The following is a 16679-nucleotide window of genomic DNA, read 5'->3' as shown; positions in this document are numbered from 1 at the left end:
TAACTATTGTAATTTGTCACCACACTTACAATGGCATCAGCGTTATGTTGAAATGTGCCTCTCATATCTCTGTACTTGAAGTTGACAATCTCTTCCCCTTCGTACATCAAAAATCGAACATTACTTAGGTTGTTGAAATGTCTTACCCTTACTCTAGTAGATACGGGGGACGTTTTCAAGCCACTGGAATCACTTTCTGATGTTATAGCCTTTCCAACTACTACTTTCAGCCATTATATAAAATTTCTCTCAGTGAGTTTATGATCCTCAAAATTAATTTAATATATAATATATAATTGATTAAATCTTAATACCTAAAAATATAAAAGAAAAATTAAAAAACATTATAAGATAATTAGTTTCTACAAATTAAATGAAGAATGAAATGAAGAATGAAAAGTGGGGAAACTGTGTGCAATAGGAAATCAGAAAATGATATGATATTGGAACGGGAATTCGGGAATGGTATTGTACTCTATTATGATTTTAAAGTATTTTCTGTCTTTTAAATGAAGTATCATTTAAAATTAAATTTTGTTAATACTCGATTTATTTTTAGGAAAAATTATGTTTGATTTTTGGTGGGTGGTATGGCAAATCGAACGATTGTCACCTGTAACAAAAAGAAAACTATATTAGTTACTTCCATTCTTAATAACCACTATAAATTATTGACGAGCAAAGAAAATACAAACAATAAAAAATATCAAATGACCAACGAACTATTCTCTCAAGATTCGATCATGCTATCGAATCATAGAAAATAATTCGTTAAATCTGTAGTTGCCCTTTTGAGCCATAATTATTAATTAAGCGGGGACCTCTTCGGCTTTTAGCCTCTTCTTTCTTCAAGCCTACTGTCGGACATTCCCTACGTGCGAGCACGAAAAGAATCTTTGACCAAAAACGTTAATCGTTCCAAAAAGTATTCCCATAATTTGGCATATTACAACGATTAATGATATAGAATTAGAATCGTCCCTGATTCTATATTATAAAAAAAACATAACCGACCCTAACACAACCCTGAAAAAAAATGTGATTAGTAAAACATCCTGAGCTTTTTACATAGAAAATGATTATTACCTTCTAGTCGAGAGATATCTCATCGCCGAAAGGAATATTATTAACTATGTAAAGTATCGATTCTACTTTAATACTTTTTTTTTTTTTTTTTTTTTAAATAAGTTTTTATTTGCATTTTCACTTACAAAGTCTGAGAATTACATGGCAGCAAACAACTTAATAAAATGCCAGTCTTAGTCTAATATTACATAATGTTGCTTGGCCCTTGTAGGGCTGCTCACAACCAACAAACTCTTAAAGTAAATTATACGTGTTTTAATTAAATGTATTGGAATAGTTCACTATGAGTGTCTGTATTGTTTAATTAATTAATATATGATGTAAAATTATAGTAAAACTTCATCAAGATTTTGGTCTCTTATATGCTTACAACTAAATTATATTTACACTATGTACACTATATGCAAGGTGTGCAGTCAGCTGTAAACTACACAAGGGCGGGACACCCTAGGCCTTTCCTCTTTCTCAAATGCTTCCGGTGTGGCGTCTCCTCCGTGAGCCACCAGTATGCGTCGTTGAGTCTATGGAAGTCCAGTTGGTCTCTCAGGGGTATGTCTGTAGAATACTTGAAATTATGTCGCTGTTTATTAAAACTGTCAGCTGTGTACATGATTCTTTTATCATTTTTTGGACGTACATAATGATAAATTATGGGGATGTTGTTGTGATCTTGTATCAGATCGTTCCGGTCAAAGTGAATGAACATGTGAGGGAAGATGAAGCCTGACACGTTGTATTTTTCGCCTTTGGACTGGTCCATGTTGCATACTCTGCTTAGTTCTTCATTCTGGATTGACGGGAGATTACTAAAGTAATCACGATTCAGCTTGATAATAAAATTATCTATACGCGGAATGTTGGCTCGTTCATAGAGGACTTTGTTACTTACAAACTTGCGAAAGTTTGTATTTATGTCTCTGTAAGTGCCACAGCAGACTCGTAAACAACTACGTTCAAAGACCCTTAGCTTTTCCATTGTCGCAGCATTTATATTCCACCAGATTGGAGAGCCATAGGTGAGTATAGGCCTTATCAAGAGCTGGTAGCAGATCACTTTTGCACGGATGTTAAGTTTCTTGTTGTAAAAAAGTCTTTTGTTGGCCTGGAAGGCCATCTTGGCTTTTGTCAGTTGTCTGTCAACGTGTATATTTAATTTTAACAGGTGGTCCAGGTAGAAGCCTAAGTATTTCACTTCATTTTTGTGCGGTACCGTAATCATTTGTTTTGTGTCTGGGTGCTCAGTAGACAGATGGAAGGCAGCTATTTGGTCAGTTCTTCTCTGGTTCATTTTTGTCAGCGGTGGTCTAATGAGGATAGACTCACATTTGTCTGGGTTTATTCTTAACCCATTTGCATCATCGCTCTACTTAGGCCGCCGCGCCTGAACATCAGAGCCGAACGACAGACGACTGTCGCGTATCACCGCGCGCTGTCGGGCATGTGGGTGTGAAACCGACAATGAGAAAAATTTATGAATTTTGTCAAAATACAGTGTCTAAAACAACTAATACGCAATAGTTTACATCAAACATTTTATTTTATTTTTTTTTACACAAACGGAGAAACAAATATTTTTTTATAAATGAAATAAAATTATTTATAATGCAACGAAAATTTAATTAAATTATTTTTCGTGATATTCTTTGAAGTGATCAATACATAATGCTACCTTACAAATATGGCATTGAAACACTGTCTCTCTTCGAATACCCTTAGATACGCATACAACACATCGTTTTGACGTTTTGTTACCTTTTGCCAAGGTTTGAGGTATTCGTATAGGAAAATGCCTGCCAGTATACCGCGATATAGAATCATTGATAGGTGCGTTATTTATTTTTATATTAGGCAAATATTTGTTAATAATTTCCTCAGCTAATAGCTGTTTATAAACGTGAAATGACCGATCTTTTTTATGACCTTTAAAAATTACATAACTGTTTAACAACATCATGTCGACAAAATAAAAAAATATTTTCTTATAGGCTTTTTTATTTCTTCGCATGGTGTGAAATTTACTTAGCATTTGGTCGCCTACATCAACTCCACCCATATACTGATTATAATCTCGCACTGCGGTTGGTTTTAAACTTTTTTGTCCGGTATATCGGTTTATTTTTCCAGTTTCAGCAAATTCTAAGCCATGCATAGTCGTTAGTAAAACGACATCTTTTTTATCTTTCCATTTTATTGCCGCCATCTCTCTTGTAGAAAACACAATAGCTTCTCCCCTTTGCAATTGTTGTGATTTTAATTCCTGAGGCATTTCTTTCCTATTAATTCTCGCGGTTCCACATACATTCGTTTTCATACTGTATAATTCTCGATATAAGATCGGTGAACTGTACCAATTGTCTATAAATAAGCAGTATCCTTTGTTCAATAACTGACTTTCTTTCAATAAATTCATTACAACGTTTCTACTAGCAGATCCAGTAACGGTTTTATCTTTTCCTACATATATTTTAAAATTATGTATGTATCTCGATTGCGAATCACACAGTTTGTAAAACTTTATGCCAAATCTCGCTCGTTTTGTTCTAATAAATTGTATGTAATGCAAGCGACTTCTACATGACATTAATGACTCATCAATCGAAATGTTTTTATTTGGTACATACATGCGGATGAAAGTATTTTTTACTATTTCAGAAACTTCTCGAATTTTTACAAGTGGGTCCTTAGATGTAATAATACTAGAAAAATGTAAATTGTTGGCGATTGACGTAAATCGGGTACGGGTCATAATATTTTTAAAATATGGTGTTTCTAAGCTTTTATCGGTACTCCAATAGCTCTGAATCGTGGGCTTACAAACTAAGCTCATTAGAATGTTTACAGCAATAAATATTTTTAGTTCATCGTCTGCAAGAGGTATAAAATTTTCATCGGTTGCACCATATTTATTTGTTTCTGTAATTACTTTTGTAACTAATTCTTGGTTAAAGAATAATTCAAAGATTTCCCTTCTTGACCGATTTGTGTATCTACGGTTGCACCAACAACACTAGAAAACCCGTGTATAATGGGCGTAGGATTCTTAGCTTTCCACACGAAACCTTCATTTGTAAAATTGCCGCACTGTTCAACTTCATCACTCGAGCTGTCATCACTTGATGAAATCATATGGACACGTTTTCGAGTGGGTCCAATCTCAGTACTTGAATCCGAATCAAGACTTTCGAAATCCATTGGGGCAACTATATTTTAGTTTAAATAATAAAATTAGATGGTTTTTTAAACTTGGACTTGTTACACTTAAATACTCACGAAAGATTCTCAGGAATCAACAGATTATCGCGAAAAAGGAAAACTTGTTTACAATAAACTGATGTACGTATAGAATAAACCTATAAAATGCTATCACAAGCGATTAATATGGTCTGCCACATCTAAAGAGTACTTAGCAACTGACAATAAGAAACAGTCGCGGGTTCGCGGATTATTCCGCGCTTGGTGATAGTAGACAGTCGCAGGTATGCGGAATATTCCGCGCATGGTGATAGTAGACAATCGCGGCTCGCGGAATATTCCGCGCTTGGTGATAAGAGACAGTCGCGGCTCGCGGAATATTCCGCGCTTGGTGATAAGAGACAGTCGCGGCTCGCGGAATATTCCGCGCATTGATGCAAATGGGTTAAGTTCCACTACTGATAGAACTTATTTATATTATTTAGTAGCTCATTGAGTTCATCTTGTAGTAGTCGTGAGTTGGTGCCAATTATATAAGCTACAAAATCGTCTGCAAAAGCCTTTCCATGCTTATCGGTTATGGTGTTAAGTCCGAACATGCGTAAGAGTATGCTGGTGTAGATGTTGAACAGTATGGGGGAATTCACTGTACCTTGTTGTAGACCTTCAAGCACTGCGAAGACAACCGTGGAGATGTTGCAGCCATCCCAGGTCCGGAAAGTTTTCCCATGTGTCATGTCAAAGATCAGGTATATTAGCCAACTCTCAAAGCCAGCTCTGGAAAGTGTAAAGATAAGCCCTGGTAGCCAAACAGAGTCGAAGGCTTTTTCTAAGTCGATAAGCACGGCCGCCACGAGTTCTTTATGATGAATGGCTTGTAGCCAATCAGTAACAACAGTGTGTGTAGCGTGAATGGTCGAGTGACGTCGCTTGAAGCCGTACTGTTGATCAGGGATGATTTTTTTCTCTTCACAGGTTCTGGTTATGGAGTTGTTAATTATCACTTCGTAGACCTTACTCAGGTTGCTAGTGAGACTGATAGGTCTGTAACTAGCTGGTTTGGTAGGGTCTTTACCTTTTTTCAGGATCGGCAAAACTTTTGCAGATTTCCAAGCATTGGGAAAGTAGGCTGCGTTCATGGCGTTGTTGAATACTACCGTTAGCGCAAAGATCATCGAATCAGGTAGGTGCTTTAGGAGTTTTGATAAGATCTTTTTGACTCCCAACGTGCTTGGGAATATGATTTGATTATTCACATCAACATTAGGATGGGAGGCTTTGTTTGTGGCGCTGAAGGTCGTAAATGTCTGGGCTGTGGATCTTATCCCATCAAGTTCATCTTTTATTTTTTTGTATGCAATATCAATGATTGCTTTTAGAGGAGTACCCGTATTCAGATGTCTTGGTGAATTGATTTTTTGATAGTGTTGTCCTATTAGGTTTAGCTTATCGATTGGATCAGTGATGGTGATTGAACCATTTGTCAGATCGGTCACAGCTTTCGAACGGTCCACATTGCCAGGAGTGATGAGGTCGGTATCTATACTAACCGTTTGGTTAGCAATCGAGATATTTTGTCTAGGCCTGAGTATCCTGTTAATCTTCGGGAAGAACGTTGTAGGATCCCTGTGGTTGGCTTGTTTTAATAAGCGATTCCAGTAACTGCTGATAGAAGCAGAGAATTCTTTCTCTAGTTCTACTTTTATTAATTTTATGGTGTGTTTAGTGTTGAAGATTTGTTGTTGATAGTCAGGAGGTCGAATTTTGTAGAGTTTATAAAGTTTGGTGATAAGGTGCGACTTGTTCTTTTAAAGTTTTTTAATTCTTGAGTTGACATATTTCAAAACACTCTCTTGCTTTTTAAACTGAGGAACTGTGGACTCAATTGAATTTGTGATTGCTCCGGAAATCTTTTCAATGAGATCGTCGATCTCCGTGATAGAGAGGTTCCTGTCATCGGGAGGTGATAGGAGAAATTCTTTGTCTAGGTGTTTGCAGAATTTTTCCCATTTGGTTGCTTTGATATTGTATTTTATTGAGTCAGTTTTTTGTTGGAGCTGGGTTGATAATTGAACCGAGAAGATGAGAGCATTGTGGTCACTGTCGTAGTCAGCAATAGGAATTTTACCTTCATTTAGATTGATAAGGTTTAAGTTAGTTATACAATAGTCCAAGTAAGACTTACTTGGGTTATAAGATCGTCACAGGGTGGAAAGATTTTGGCTCCCAGGTTCGGAGCCACCTCCAATTCCCATTTGGCCAGGTATTTACCCCTACCGTTTATTTTTGAGTCTCCCCAAAGTTTGTGACGAGCATTCAGGTCACCTTCCATCAAGAATGTCGCATTTGGGTTTAAGAGGTCCAGTTTTACGCACAGCGCGTCAAGCTCGTCCCTGAAGGCTTTTTTATTGTCAGGAGTCGCGTAAATGCTAATAAAATAAGTCTTCAGTTCCGGGATATCTGCACTTGGAAGGTTAATAATTGTATATTCAATAGTTTGATTATTACCAGAGGATGGAGAATGAATGACATCATATTTAATGTGGTTTTTAATAGCAATTGCCGTGCCACCACCCTCTTTGCCCCGTGGACGGTCAGTTCTTATTAACGAGTAGTTTTTAAAGGATACTTTGTGTGACTCTTTGAGTTTGGTTTCGCAGATAAATAGTACATCAGGATCGTGTTGAGATAGTCTGCTGTTCAATTCAAATCTACGTTTGTTTTTTTGAATTGAGTTCACGTTTATTGACATTGATTTAGTATACTATTTGAGTTATTTACCGAATTTTGACTCGTAGTCTGTTGTTGTGTGGACGATGTTTAGTATGCTCCATTGTTGATATTTAAAAATTCAAATAAGTAGTCAATTCTCTTGGATTATATTCGAGGTTATTCATCCTCGTGTTCATCGTGCGTATGTCTTGAGCTAGGCCACTGACGCAGCGTTGTAGTTCAACAGCCCAAGCAGGTAGTTCCAGGAAGTTTGCGTTCGGTTGGTTGAGAGAGGGAGGTTGTTGAGCGGCCTCACCTCCCATGAAAGCCTGTCTAAAAGATAGTCCTGGTTGGAGTAGTCTATCAGATGGGGCTGATCTTCGTAGATCTGGGGTCTGTTGGGAACGAGACGATTGAGCTGCCAGGTCCCTTTTAGCTACGTTGGCAAATTTTAGGTAATTACATCCTTGGTAATTTGCGGGGTGGCCGTAGTTACCACAATTTACGCACTTGAGTTTGGATTTATCATCTTCTTTCTTAATTAAACACGCATCTTTTTCATGGTTTTCGCCACATTTTACACAGCGGTACTCATACCACAAGTTGTTGCTGAATGGCCGATTCTTTGGCAACGGGTGCATTGGAGGATTTTCGGTTTTTTAAGTCTTTCCCATTTAATTTTTTGGCTACAGAGTTTTTTAACTTTGACTAAATTTTTTAGGACACTGTCTGGCGAGATTTGCACAATATAATGTTTGAAGTCACCCTGTCTTCTTGTTGGTAATAATTTTACTTTTAATAATTTTACCTGTGGGATTGCAAGTTCGTTGATTTCTTCTGTGATTAAATTTTCTGTAAAGTCGCCAGTGACGTTTTTAAGCAGGATCGTGATTGGCTTCTCATCTCTCTTCGTGTATGTATAATATTGCATTTGTCCTGTGAGACAGGATTTGATTTTATCATACGTGTCGTGATTGTCAGCTACAACTGTTAGTCTATTATTTTTGGGAAAAATAGTAAAAGCATTTTTATCAATGCTACTATCCTTTAGTTTATTTATCAGGTCATTAATTTTGATGTCATTGAGAATGATTGGTGGAGGTTTGTATCTCTTTGAGTTGGTATTGGCTGCAGGAGTAGAACCTACGGGAGTATTTGTTGTCACTTTTTGTTTTGAATTAGCCTGAGCAGGCGGAGCGCCATCTGTTGGCGAGTTGATCAAGGGATCAAATGTATTTTGGGTTGAAGTGCTCCCTGTATTATCGGGTGTTCGTCTTTTAATAGGTTTTTTAGGAAGTTCCCATTCGTCGGTAATGTTGGTGTCGTCAACGGCCATGTCGGATTTGTTTGCACGTGAATCGCGTGACGATGACCTGGATCTTGTTAAATTAGGTGTAACATTAGGAGTCGCAGGTTTTTGTGAGAGTCGGAAAAGTCTCTCTAATTCAAAAGTCTCAAGCTTGCCTTTTCGGTTGATGATGTTTCTAGCTGCTTTGGAGGTTCGATCAGCACCAATGGGGTCTTGAGTCGCTTTCCTCTTGTGGGAATGAGGTTGGGTCGCCATGTTTGGCGGGAGCCCTCCGGGCTCTCTGTTGTGCCCAATTCTTGATGCAGGTGAGATGGTTCACGGTTTTTGTCTGACAAGAATTAATGGGAAACACTCCCTTCAGCAAGGGTTCATTGACACTGGCTTTGATAACTTTAATTTTACTGCAAGAATCTTGATAATGTGCGTGGCAAAAAAAAGAACCTTAAAGCGATGCGCACTCTAGCAGGGCTGCTTTAACACTTTCTACTTTAATACCATACCGTTATAATATGCCAGATTATGGTCCTACAATTTTAATATATATATATATATATATATATATATGAAATAATTCCATTTATTTTTTTTCATCATATATCTTTTGCAAATTATTCCGATGTTCGTTAGGGGGGTGACTCATTTATTAATTATTACAAAATGCATTCGCGTTTCCCGTTAGCTATCCTAGCTCGTGGACAATCAACGAACTTAAAAGTTCATCGACTGTGCACATATTACACGAGCACATTTAATCGAATGTCCGAGCAGTTAATTATGCTAATCGATGACCTAATAACACTTCGCACTATTACTATCGAGTAATATAATCGAATTGAAATAAAAATAATACTAAATACTAAAAATAATTTCTTTGCAATATTTTTATTTAATTTATTCTTTATATTGAATTATATGAAACATTTCAAAGACTAAATCGCGATAGTGCGAAGTGCTAATTATAATACTTAAAACTAAGTATCAATTCATCAAAAGTTTTGCGGATTTGATTTCGACTTTATCTCGTTCGAGATAGGATCGAAATAGAAATGAATTTCTTAAATGGTTGCAAATCCCTTTGAATCATGATACATAATATATATTACAGAATTGTCACAAAAAAGATTTACAAGTCAAACATGATAGAATAAAAAGATATAATTTTGTGCAATTCCGTATAAAACCCGGAGGTGGGGACTCGCACTGAAAAGTGCAAGTATGCCACGTGCCATTCCGGGGTCCTACCTACTTATAATTAAAGTTTCACATTCGCTCAAAAAAATACACATGCATACCACCCACACATCCACGGTTCTCACACATACCACTAGGGTGCAAAAGCTTAAACTAGAGAGCCATGCCTCGGGGCACTTCGGACACCCTAGTTCAAACGCGTGTTCTAAATTTATGGGAGTACGTACCAATTGCTGTTATCGTCTGTCAAAGCTAGTGATTATTGCATAAATGACTAATGCAAAAATACAAGTATAAACTAGTATATGCATACTAGTTATATACGAGTATATCATAGTTTCCACAAGTAAATGTGGTAACTCTACTATTAAAAACGATTTTATTACAAAAAGCAAAAGTATAAAAATTTAATATAAATGTGAAAATGCAAATATTCGTATTTTTCATCTCATAAATGACTCTACAAGTAGTACTTCCAATATTGATCGTTGCATTAATTAAAAACTATCGCGAAAAACGATGTACGGTACACACTACCTAATACATACCTGTACATAGCAAAGTACATCGTGCAACCACTGGTACAATTACAGCCGCTAATAAGGGAGAAATTTAAAGCTGAACCTGTGCTAATCATTTCTTACCCATACGAGTAGGACCTGGGCACACCTCCTAGATAGGAAGGCAGAAAGTATAGGAGGGAAAAACGGGAGATCAGCTCATTAGAAGCTGAAAATCATGATCTGAAAAACATGATTCAAAACACATAAATACATAAAACATAAATACATTTCTATAAAAATTCATCTAAGCGGACTAGGACTCTATAGGTTGCTGGATTTTAACTTTTCGTTTGTAAGAAATTTTAAATGTAATTTTTTAATAAGTAAGAATTTCAAAAAAAGAAAAAGAAAAAGAAATATATAAATATATATGGAAAACCTCGGACGACTCCTTTTATTAATTTAGGTGTTCTAATTACAGAACTGGGCTTTGTGCCACCACTTAACTGCTAGAGTCTGTCCGTTGCGAAAGGGTTTGTCTTCGTGTTAATTTATTGTTAATATCGAAGTATCGATATATCAAAAGTATAAATGGTGATGCATCTCGCATGAATCTAATAATGCGGTATAAACAAAAATATGAAACTTATTTATAAGTTTCTTATCGTAAATTCGAAATTTGATTATACGGCGATCAACACTTACTCTAATTCGTGTATGATTTTAATTTATTATGCATCCGATCACTGATTCTATAACTGCTTCCAAAAATTGCCTTGCACAAGAACAATGCAAGTAGAAAAATCTTCATTAATACGCTGATTAAAGAAAGTGTTCCGGCGCTGACCCGACTTCCATCAGGGGAGTAAATGTCCACACAGCATAGTTCTTCACACTGTCTTGATCTATATATTGCTGGCTTTTGCAGCCACGAAGTGACGCGTTGTCTAATGCCGAGGGAATCGTCTTGAGGTTTCCCGACGCTGACCCGTTTTCATTTTTAACTGAAGCTTCACCTGCATAAACCCTAGGTGGAAGCTGTAAGAGAGGGATATATCCCTCTATTACTTCAGTGTTCGCGACGTAACAGTAGCAAATTTGTGACGTTCTCGATGGAACGCAAATACTCTCGTCCGCGACAAACGGAATTATTTTTTTGCAAAATTTGAGACATCCACTAGTGTAATCAATGGTAGCAGACTTCGATTGTAGGAACTCGGTTCCCAAAATACCATTCGATTGTATAGGGAAATTTTCTTCTACCAAGTGGAATTTAACGTCCTCCCCAAATATGCGAACCTTGGTAGTACCAAGCGTGCCATGTCTGTCTTGGGAGATGCCTGTTAACTGTACAGTCTCCGTAGCATCCGTCTTTGTTGTTCCACGTAATACATTAGCCTTTATCAAATTTATTTCCGCGCCAGTGTCGATCATCAATGTCACTGTGCCAGTTATCTGTTGAGAGATACCATGACAATTGGAGCCCTATTAACTGGTTCGTATTTTATTTGTCTGATTGCGACGGTCCCGGTTTCGGTTGCGGAGTTTCCGGACGCGGTTTGAGAGAGGGTGAATGGCGTCCGTCCGCCGCCGGAGGACCCCCTCTCGTTGTTTCCCAGACTGTGTTTCCTTCGTTGTTCGTTATTATATTTTAGAGTTCGACATTCGTACTTCCAATGTCCTAATTTCTTGCAATAATTGCAACGCCCCTCCCTTCGTTTTTCCGATTTAACCGTTTGAGTGCCACGGAGCGATTTTGCGCTTCTCCTCTGTCCCTTGAATAGTGCCAGCGCTCTAGGCTGCGAAACCGATAACCGCGACACGCTCGGTTTCTGTCGATGCGCGACTTTACGGTTACCACTTTATTTTAGGTAAAAGTAAAAGAATGATACAACTAGTAAAAGAACAAATTTTAATTTCAATTATAATATATAATGTATAATATATAATTAACACTTTAACGACCGCACGTCTACGCAGTCAAACGTCGCCAGGGGCCGGAAGTATTTTTGAAGAATTAATTTTAAAGAACTTTATTAAATTCACGAAAAAATAACCATAAAACAAAAAACAACAAAAATTTAATATTTTTCAATATAAATTATAAACAAATTTAATATTTTTCCTTTGTATGATAATTATTAAAGCAATCACCTACATGTAATGGTATTTTACATGTCTTACACATAAAATAAGTAGGTTTTCTAATTTTATTTGCATAGCAAACATGACAATCCCTTCGTACACTCTTTTTTATTTCCGATATTTTAACTAATTGATGTTTTATTCCTCCAGTCAATCTTTCCCCTGGATTGGAACGAACGACGCGAGATGTAGTAGGATCACTATCATTAGTAGTTTTAATCCACGCAGTTCCTAATTTAATTAAAAAATCGTGGTAATTTAATTTCCGAATGTACTCCCTGTTCAAATGTCGATATATACAAAACAAGTTAAATATTGCACAATTTATAAAATACAACGAAACTTTCTTGGTCCACTTTTTTGTTTTTCTAAAAATTGGATAATAACTCAAGTATTGGTCCGCGCGGCCGACCCTTTTCATGTACCGGTTGTATTCGATAATGCATTTTGGCTTCAAGATTGCATCACCGTTTTTATCCTTTTTTCCGGTATCACAAATATCTGCATTATGAATAGTTGATATCATTCTAATGTCCCTTTTTTTTAATAGTTTTATATAACTGCAGCAATATATTACCCTGACGAGCAAATATGCGATACGTTTGTGCGTAAATCTATATTCTGCCGGCATGATTTCATCAGCATTCTGCAAAACATAGTTTGCATCGAAAATTGCCCCTGGAATGCTATTGTTCTCGGTAAAGTATCTTCTATAATTAACACTAATCATATCAAGACTTAATGTATACCTATCTCTACCATAGCGGGTCAAATGACCCGACTTTATGTTTCATGCTTGAATGTATGAAATATGGATGTTAGGAAGGAAATAAAAACATAAATTAAATTTATTATAATTAAACAAAATAGTATGTTGAGCATTTCTATTACAAAAGCAAAAAATAAAAATTTTTAATTCATAGTTCATCGCATTTTTTACATATAAGTCTGACCATTGTACATTTTCCGCAAACATATTTTTTACATTTAGAGCAAATTTTGTTGTTTTCAATTCAATTCAATTTCAAACAAAGAAATTTTACAATTTTGGGGTCTTTTAACTTCATCTATAATATCCTCAGTTAAGGTAATGTTATCATTTTGTAAAAATGATTTAAAATGTAGTATTTCTAGTCCTAATGCTACTAAAGGATGCAATCTTTTGCAGCGATTAAAGTGTTTTCCATCTAAAAACCCATTAACTGAACCGTTTGCCAGCAAATTACTCTCAACCATTACAGTAGTCAACCCACAATCACTAATTACTTTACCGATAGCTTTGAAGTAAGCCATCATTATATGAAATGGTCCTAAATGAATGAATAAATTATCAAATGTTGGTTTTTCTGTAGCTTGTATTTGTAACGCTACTTTAGCTATAGCTAGATCGTAGGTTACCTGTATGTAGGGTTGCTGTAAATCTTCAGCTATTTTTTGGCTTTGTTTCATAGTTTCTAATACGATTGATGTACTGGTTGGAGATGCATTTATCGGCGTCAAGTAAGATATATGTTGTTGTGGACTATCCTGATCATCAATCCGACTATTGAAACCAACCCACATAGGTACGTCAGGTAATTCTAAAGCGTGACTAATCATCCATATGTTGTCAATTTCCGTGTTTATTTGAGAGTCTATACATTCTATATCATCGACTGATAATTGTAACTCACTTGTCATTTTGGGTTTCTTAGGGTATGGCATTTCATCTATATTTATTTCATCAAATGTTCTTCTTCTTCTTTTTTTATTCGGCGAAGTATTTTCACTTGAAACTTCGGACATTTCAGGCTCGTCAGCTGTATCTGCATCGATATTTTGGTATATTATTCCGACTGTGTCGTGTAAAGTATCCTTACCACTAAAAGTTTCAACAAAACGATCAAAATTATCGTATGCCACACCAGTAAAAAGCTGTGGTTTTTTTTTTATTGTTTCTGGACATAAGCTAGACTTTTTCATTGATGTAAATGTAGTTTCAGTTTCTAATTCTTCAACGCCTTGATAACTAATACAGTGTCCCTATCTGTTTATAATGTCAATTATTTTTCTGCTGCTTGTTAAGCTTTTTAGAGTCAAACCTAACATGATATGCTTCGACGTTTTAACTCGACCATCATGAACTCCGAAAATAACATCTTGACAATAAGAACGAACTAGACGAGAACATTTTTGGCCAGTCTTTCGTTTTTGGTTACATCTACCAAGAAGGGTAGAATAAAAGTTTGATAATTCTTCTGGTATTGAAACTTCTCCGGATATTAAATGCTGTGATGTTATATTTTTTGTTGATAATTTTTTTTTTCTATTTGGAGTATTATTTTTCCCAGAATCAATGCAGATTTTTGTAAAATGTTTTCTTGTTGTAAATTATTCAGTACTGAATCATCGATGGCTTCTAGATATTTTGGAGCTAGTATTTTTTTATTACGAACAGTAAAGAATTTTATATCCTTAGAGACTACTTTTAAAATTTTTTCTTCAAGATGGTGTGCTGTGAAAGTAGCTGTCATTTGAATAGAATTTTCTTGAAAAATTTTTTCTAATAAATCGATATATGATTCATGTAAATACACTAATAAAAAACACCGCCCTTTTTTAATCACGTCTTCTTTAATGATTGTACTAATTTCATTAAAAACTGTTTGATGATACTCCCGGTGATAATGCCACTCCGTTTTGCTAGGCGTTGCTTTTAGTGAAGATAACTTATTATTAAAATCAACTCGGCATTCAGTATGATAATAGATTTTTGAGCCAGAAAAATTATCCAATTTATTAGAAAAATCTGTAAACTCTTCATGACTTTCAATATTAGGTTTGACACTATCTTTAAATTGCTGAAGATCAGCTGCATGAAGCAGAAGCATTCTCGATCGCACTTTTTTCTTCTTTTTATTACAAAATATACAAACAACTTCGTTATCATTTTTACCAGCAATATTATTAGTCGAAATATTAACATCTTGAGTTACAAAATTATTATCACTAACTTCTGGTTCAAAAACGTCAGAAATATCTTGAAGAGTTGCAGATTGTAGACCTATTGATTCACAAATTGGAGCTGGCTGAGATGTCGTGGGAGATTCTGAGGGTACAAGCTGTAAATCAGATTCATTTTCAGATGTCGAAGGTTGTGTTTCTGTGGACTGGGATAGTAAAATTAGTTGAGATGAAGATTCTGTTGACGAAGATTGTGGATCAGGTAGTTCGGAACTCAAATCTCGTATCGACGACAAGGTTGAAGATGAGTTGCTTGTAATTACACAACTCCTTTGTTTTTTTCCTTTTTGTTTTTCAGCACTTAATGGTTGAGAGGTGAAATATTTTTTCATAAGACCTGTAAATACCTTGTAACATACTCTGTGATAACCACTTTCGGTGTATTCACTAGGTAAAATAATGTCTTTGTATTTTAGCTTATGTATTTTTCGTAATTTAAGAATAGTCTGGCATTTTTTAAAGTTTCTTCAGAAAATAATATTATATGTTCATCACTTTTCCTGCAAACAAAGCAAACTATTTTTTCGTCACTCATGATAGCACTTTATTACAACTTGTTTCTAGCAATTATATACGTGACCAGAAAATGGTCGAATCCCTCCCAATGAGTTCTATTAAACAGTTTAACGCTGGAATGAGTGAGATAGGACAGGATAGATAAATGAGCAAAACACTTTTACACGGCAGAAAGCTACTTGCCTCGGCATAAAAACTCTCACGGAATTGAGAGAAAAGCCGGGGCAAGAGAACACTTTATTCAATGAACTGATGAAGCATACAATTACAAACAAAACGCTGAAAGAAAATATATTAATAGAATAAACGACGCGAGGTACCTTTTGGTCGCACGCTAGAGAGAGCTCTCTTACTGTTCGCTTCCGACGCAAGACGACAATCGAACGCACGCGGTTTCTTACCGCACCTAACGATGGCCTGTCTGGCCAGAACCTTATCTCGCGTTGGTAGCCTGGTGACCGGTCGCAGATAATTCGCCACAAGCCCACGTGGGGAGCCTGGAGACAAGTTGCGGATATACGGTACAACGCTCCGACTAGAAGCCCACGTGAGGAGCCGGACGGCAGGTTGCAGGCAATTCGCTACACCTGGCCAGCTAGAAGCCCACGTGGGGAGCCTGGAGACAGGTTGTAGACATCCGTACAACTGCCCGACTAGAAGCCCACGTGGAGAGCCTGTTGGGAACAAAAACTCAAAAAACTCCACACACTCCTCACTCACTCACACACGCTCTATTCACGTTGCCTAGAACAAAAGGCCAAGATAATGAAAAGCTCCAGATGAGAACAAACACTGTTGGTAGCTCAAACCAGAGTGAACAACAGAATGAGACTCGTGCGTGCACACGGCCCCACGCATCCTATTCCCCCCGCACACCTCAAGACGCTCTCCCCTGCTTCTTGCATGGTAAGGCGTGTCCGCACGCATCTCGACAGCCCTTGCGCGCCCTCGCAACTTAATTAACGCATACGCCGCCTATCCTATTCCGCGCGCAATATAAATTATTCTTACAACGTAAATAT

The 16679-nt window shown here is 36.6% G+C and overlaps 1 protein-coding gene across 1 annotated transcript; it reads right to left on the bottom strand.

Annotated features, from left to right (window-relative positions):
- Positions 1-13811: 13811 nt before the first annotated feature.
- LOC122513770 lies at positions 13812-15690 on the bottom strand. The gene is made up of 2 exons (XM_043630246.1): positions 15132-15690; positions 13812-13999 (listed from the first exon to the last, which is right to left on the bottom strand). The coding sequence occupies exons 1-2, from the start codon at positions 15471-15473 to the stop codon at positions 13994-13996; spliced, it is 348 nt and encodes a 115-aa protein (XP_043486181.1). The 5' UTR covers positions 15474-15690; the 3' UTR covers positions 13812-13993.
- Positions 15691-16679: the final 989 nt, after the last annotated feature.

Source organism: Polistes fuscatus, unplaced genomic scaffold (assembly GCF_010416935.1).
Source record: "Polistes fuscatus isolate 324 unplaced genomic scaffold, CU_Pfus_HIC Scaffold13, whole genome shotgun sequence".
Classification (NCBI taxonomy): Eukaryota; Metazoa; Arthropoda; class Insecta; order Hymenoptera; family Vespidae; genus Polistes; species Polistes fuscatus.
Note: the sequence above shows the minus strand (reverse complement) of the source record. Positions and strands in the feature narration are given on the sequence as shown.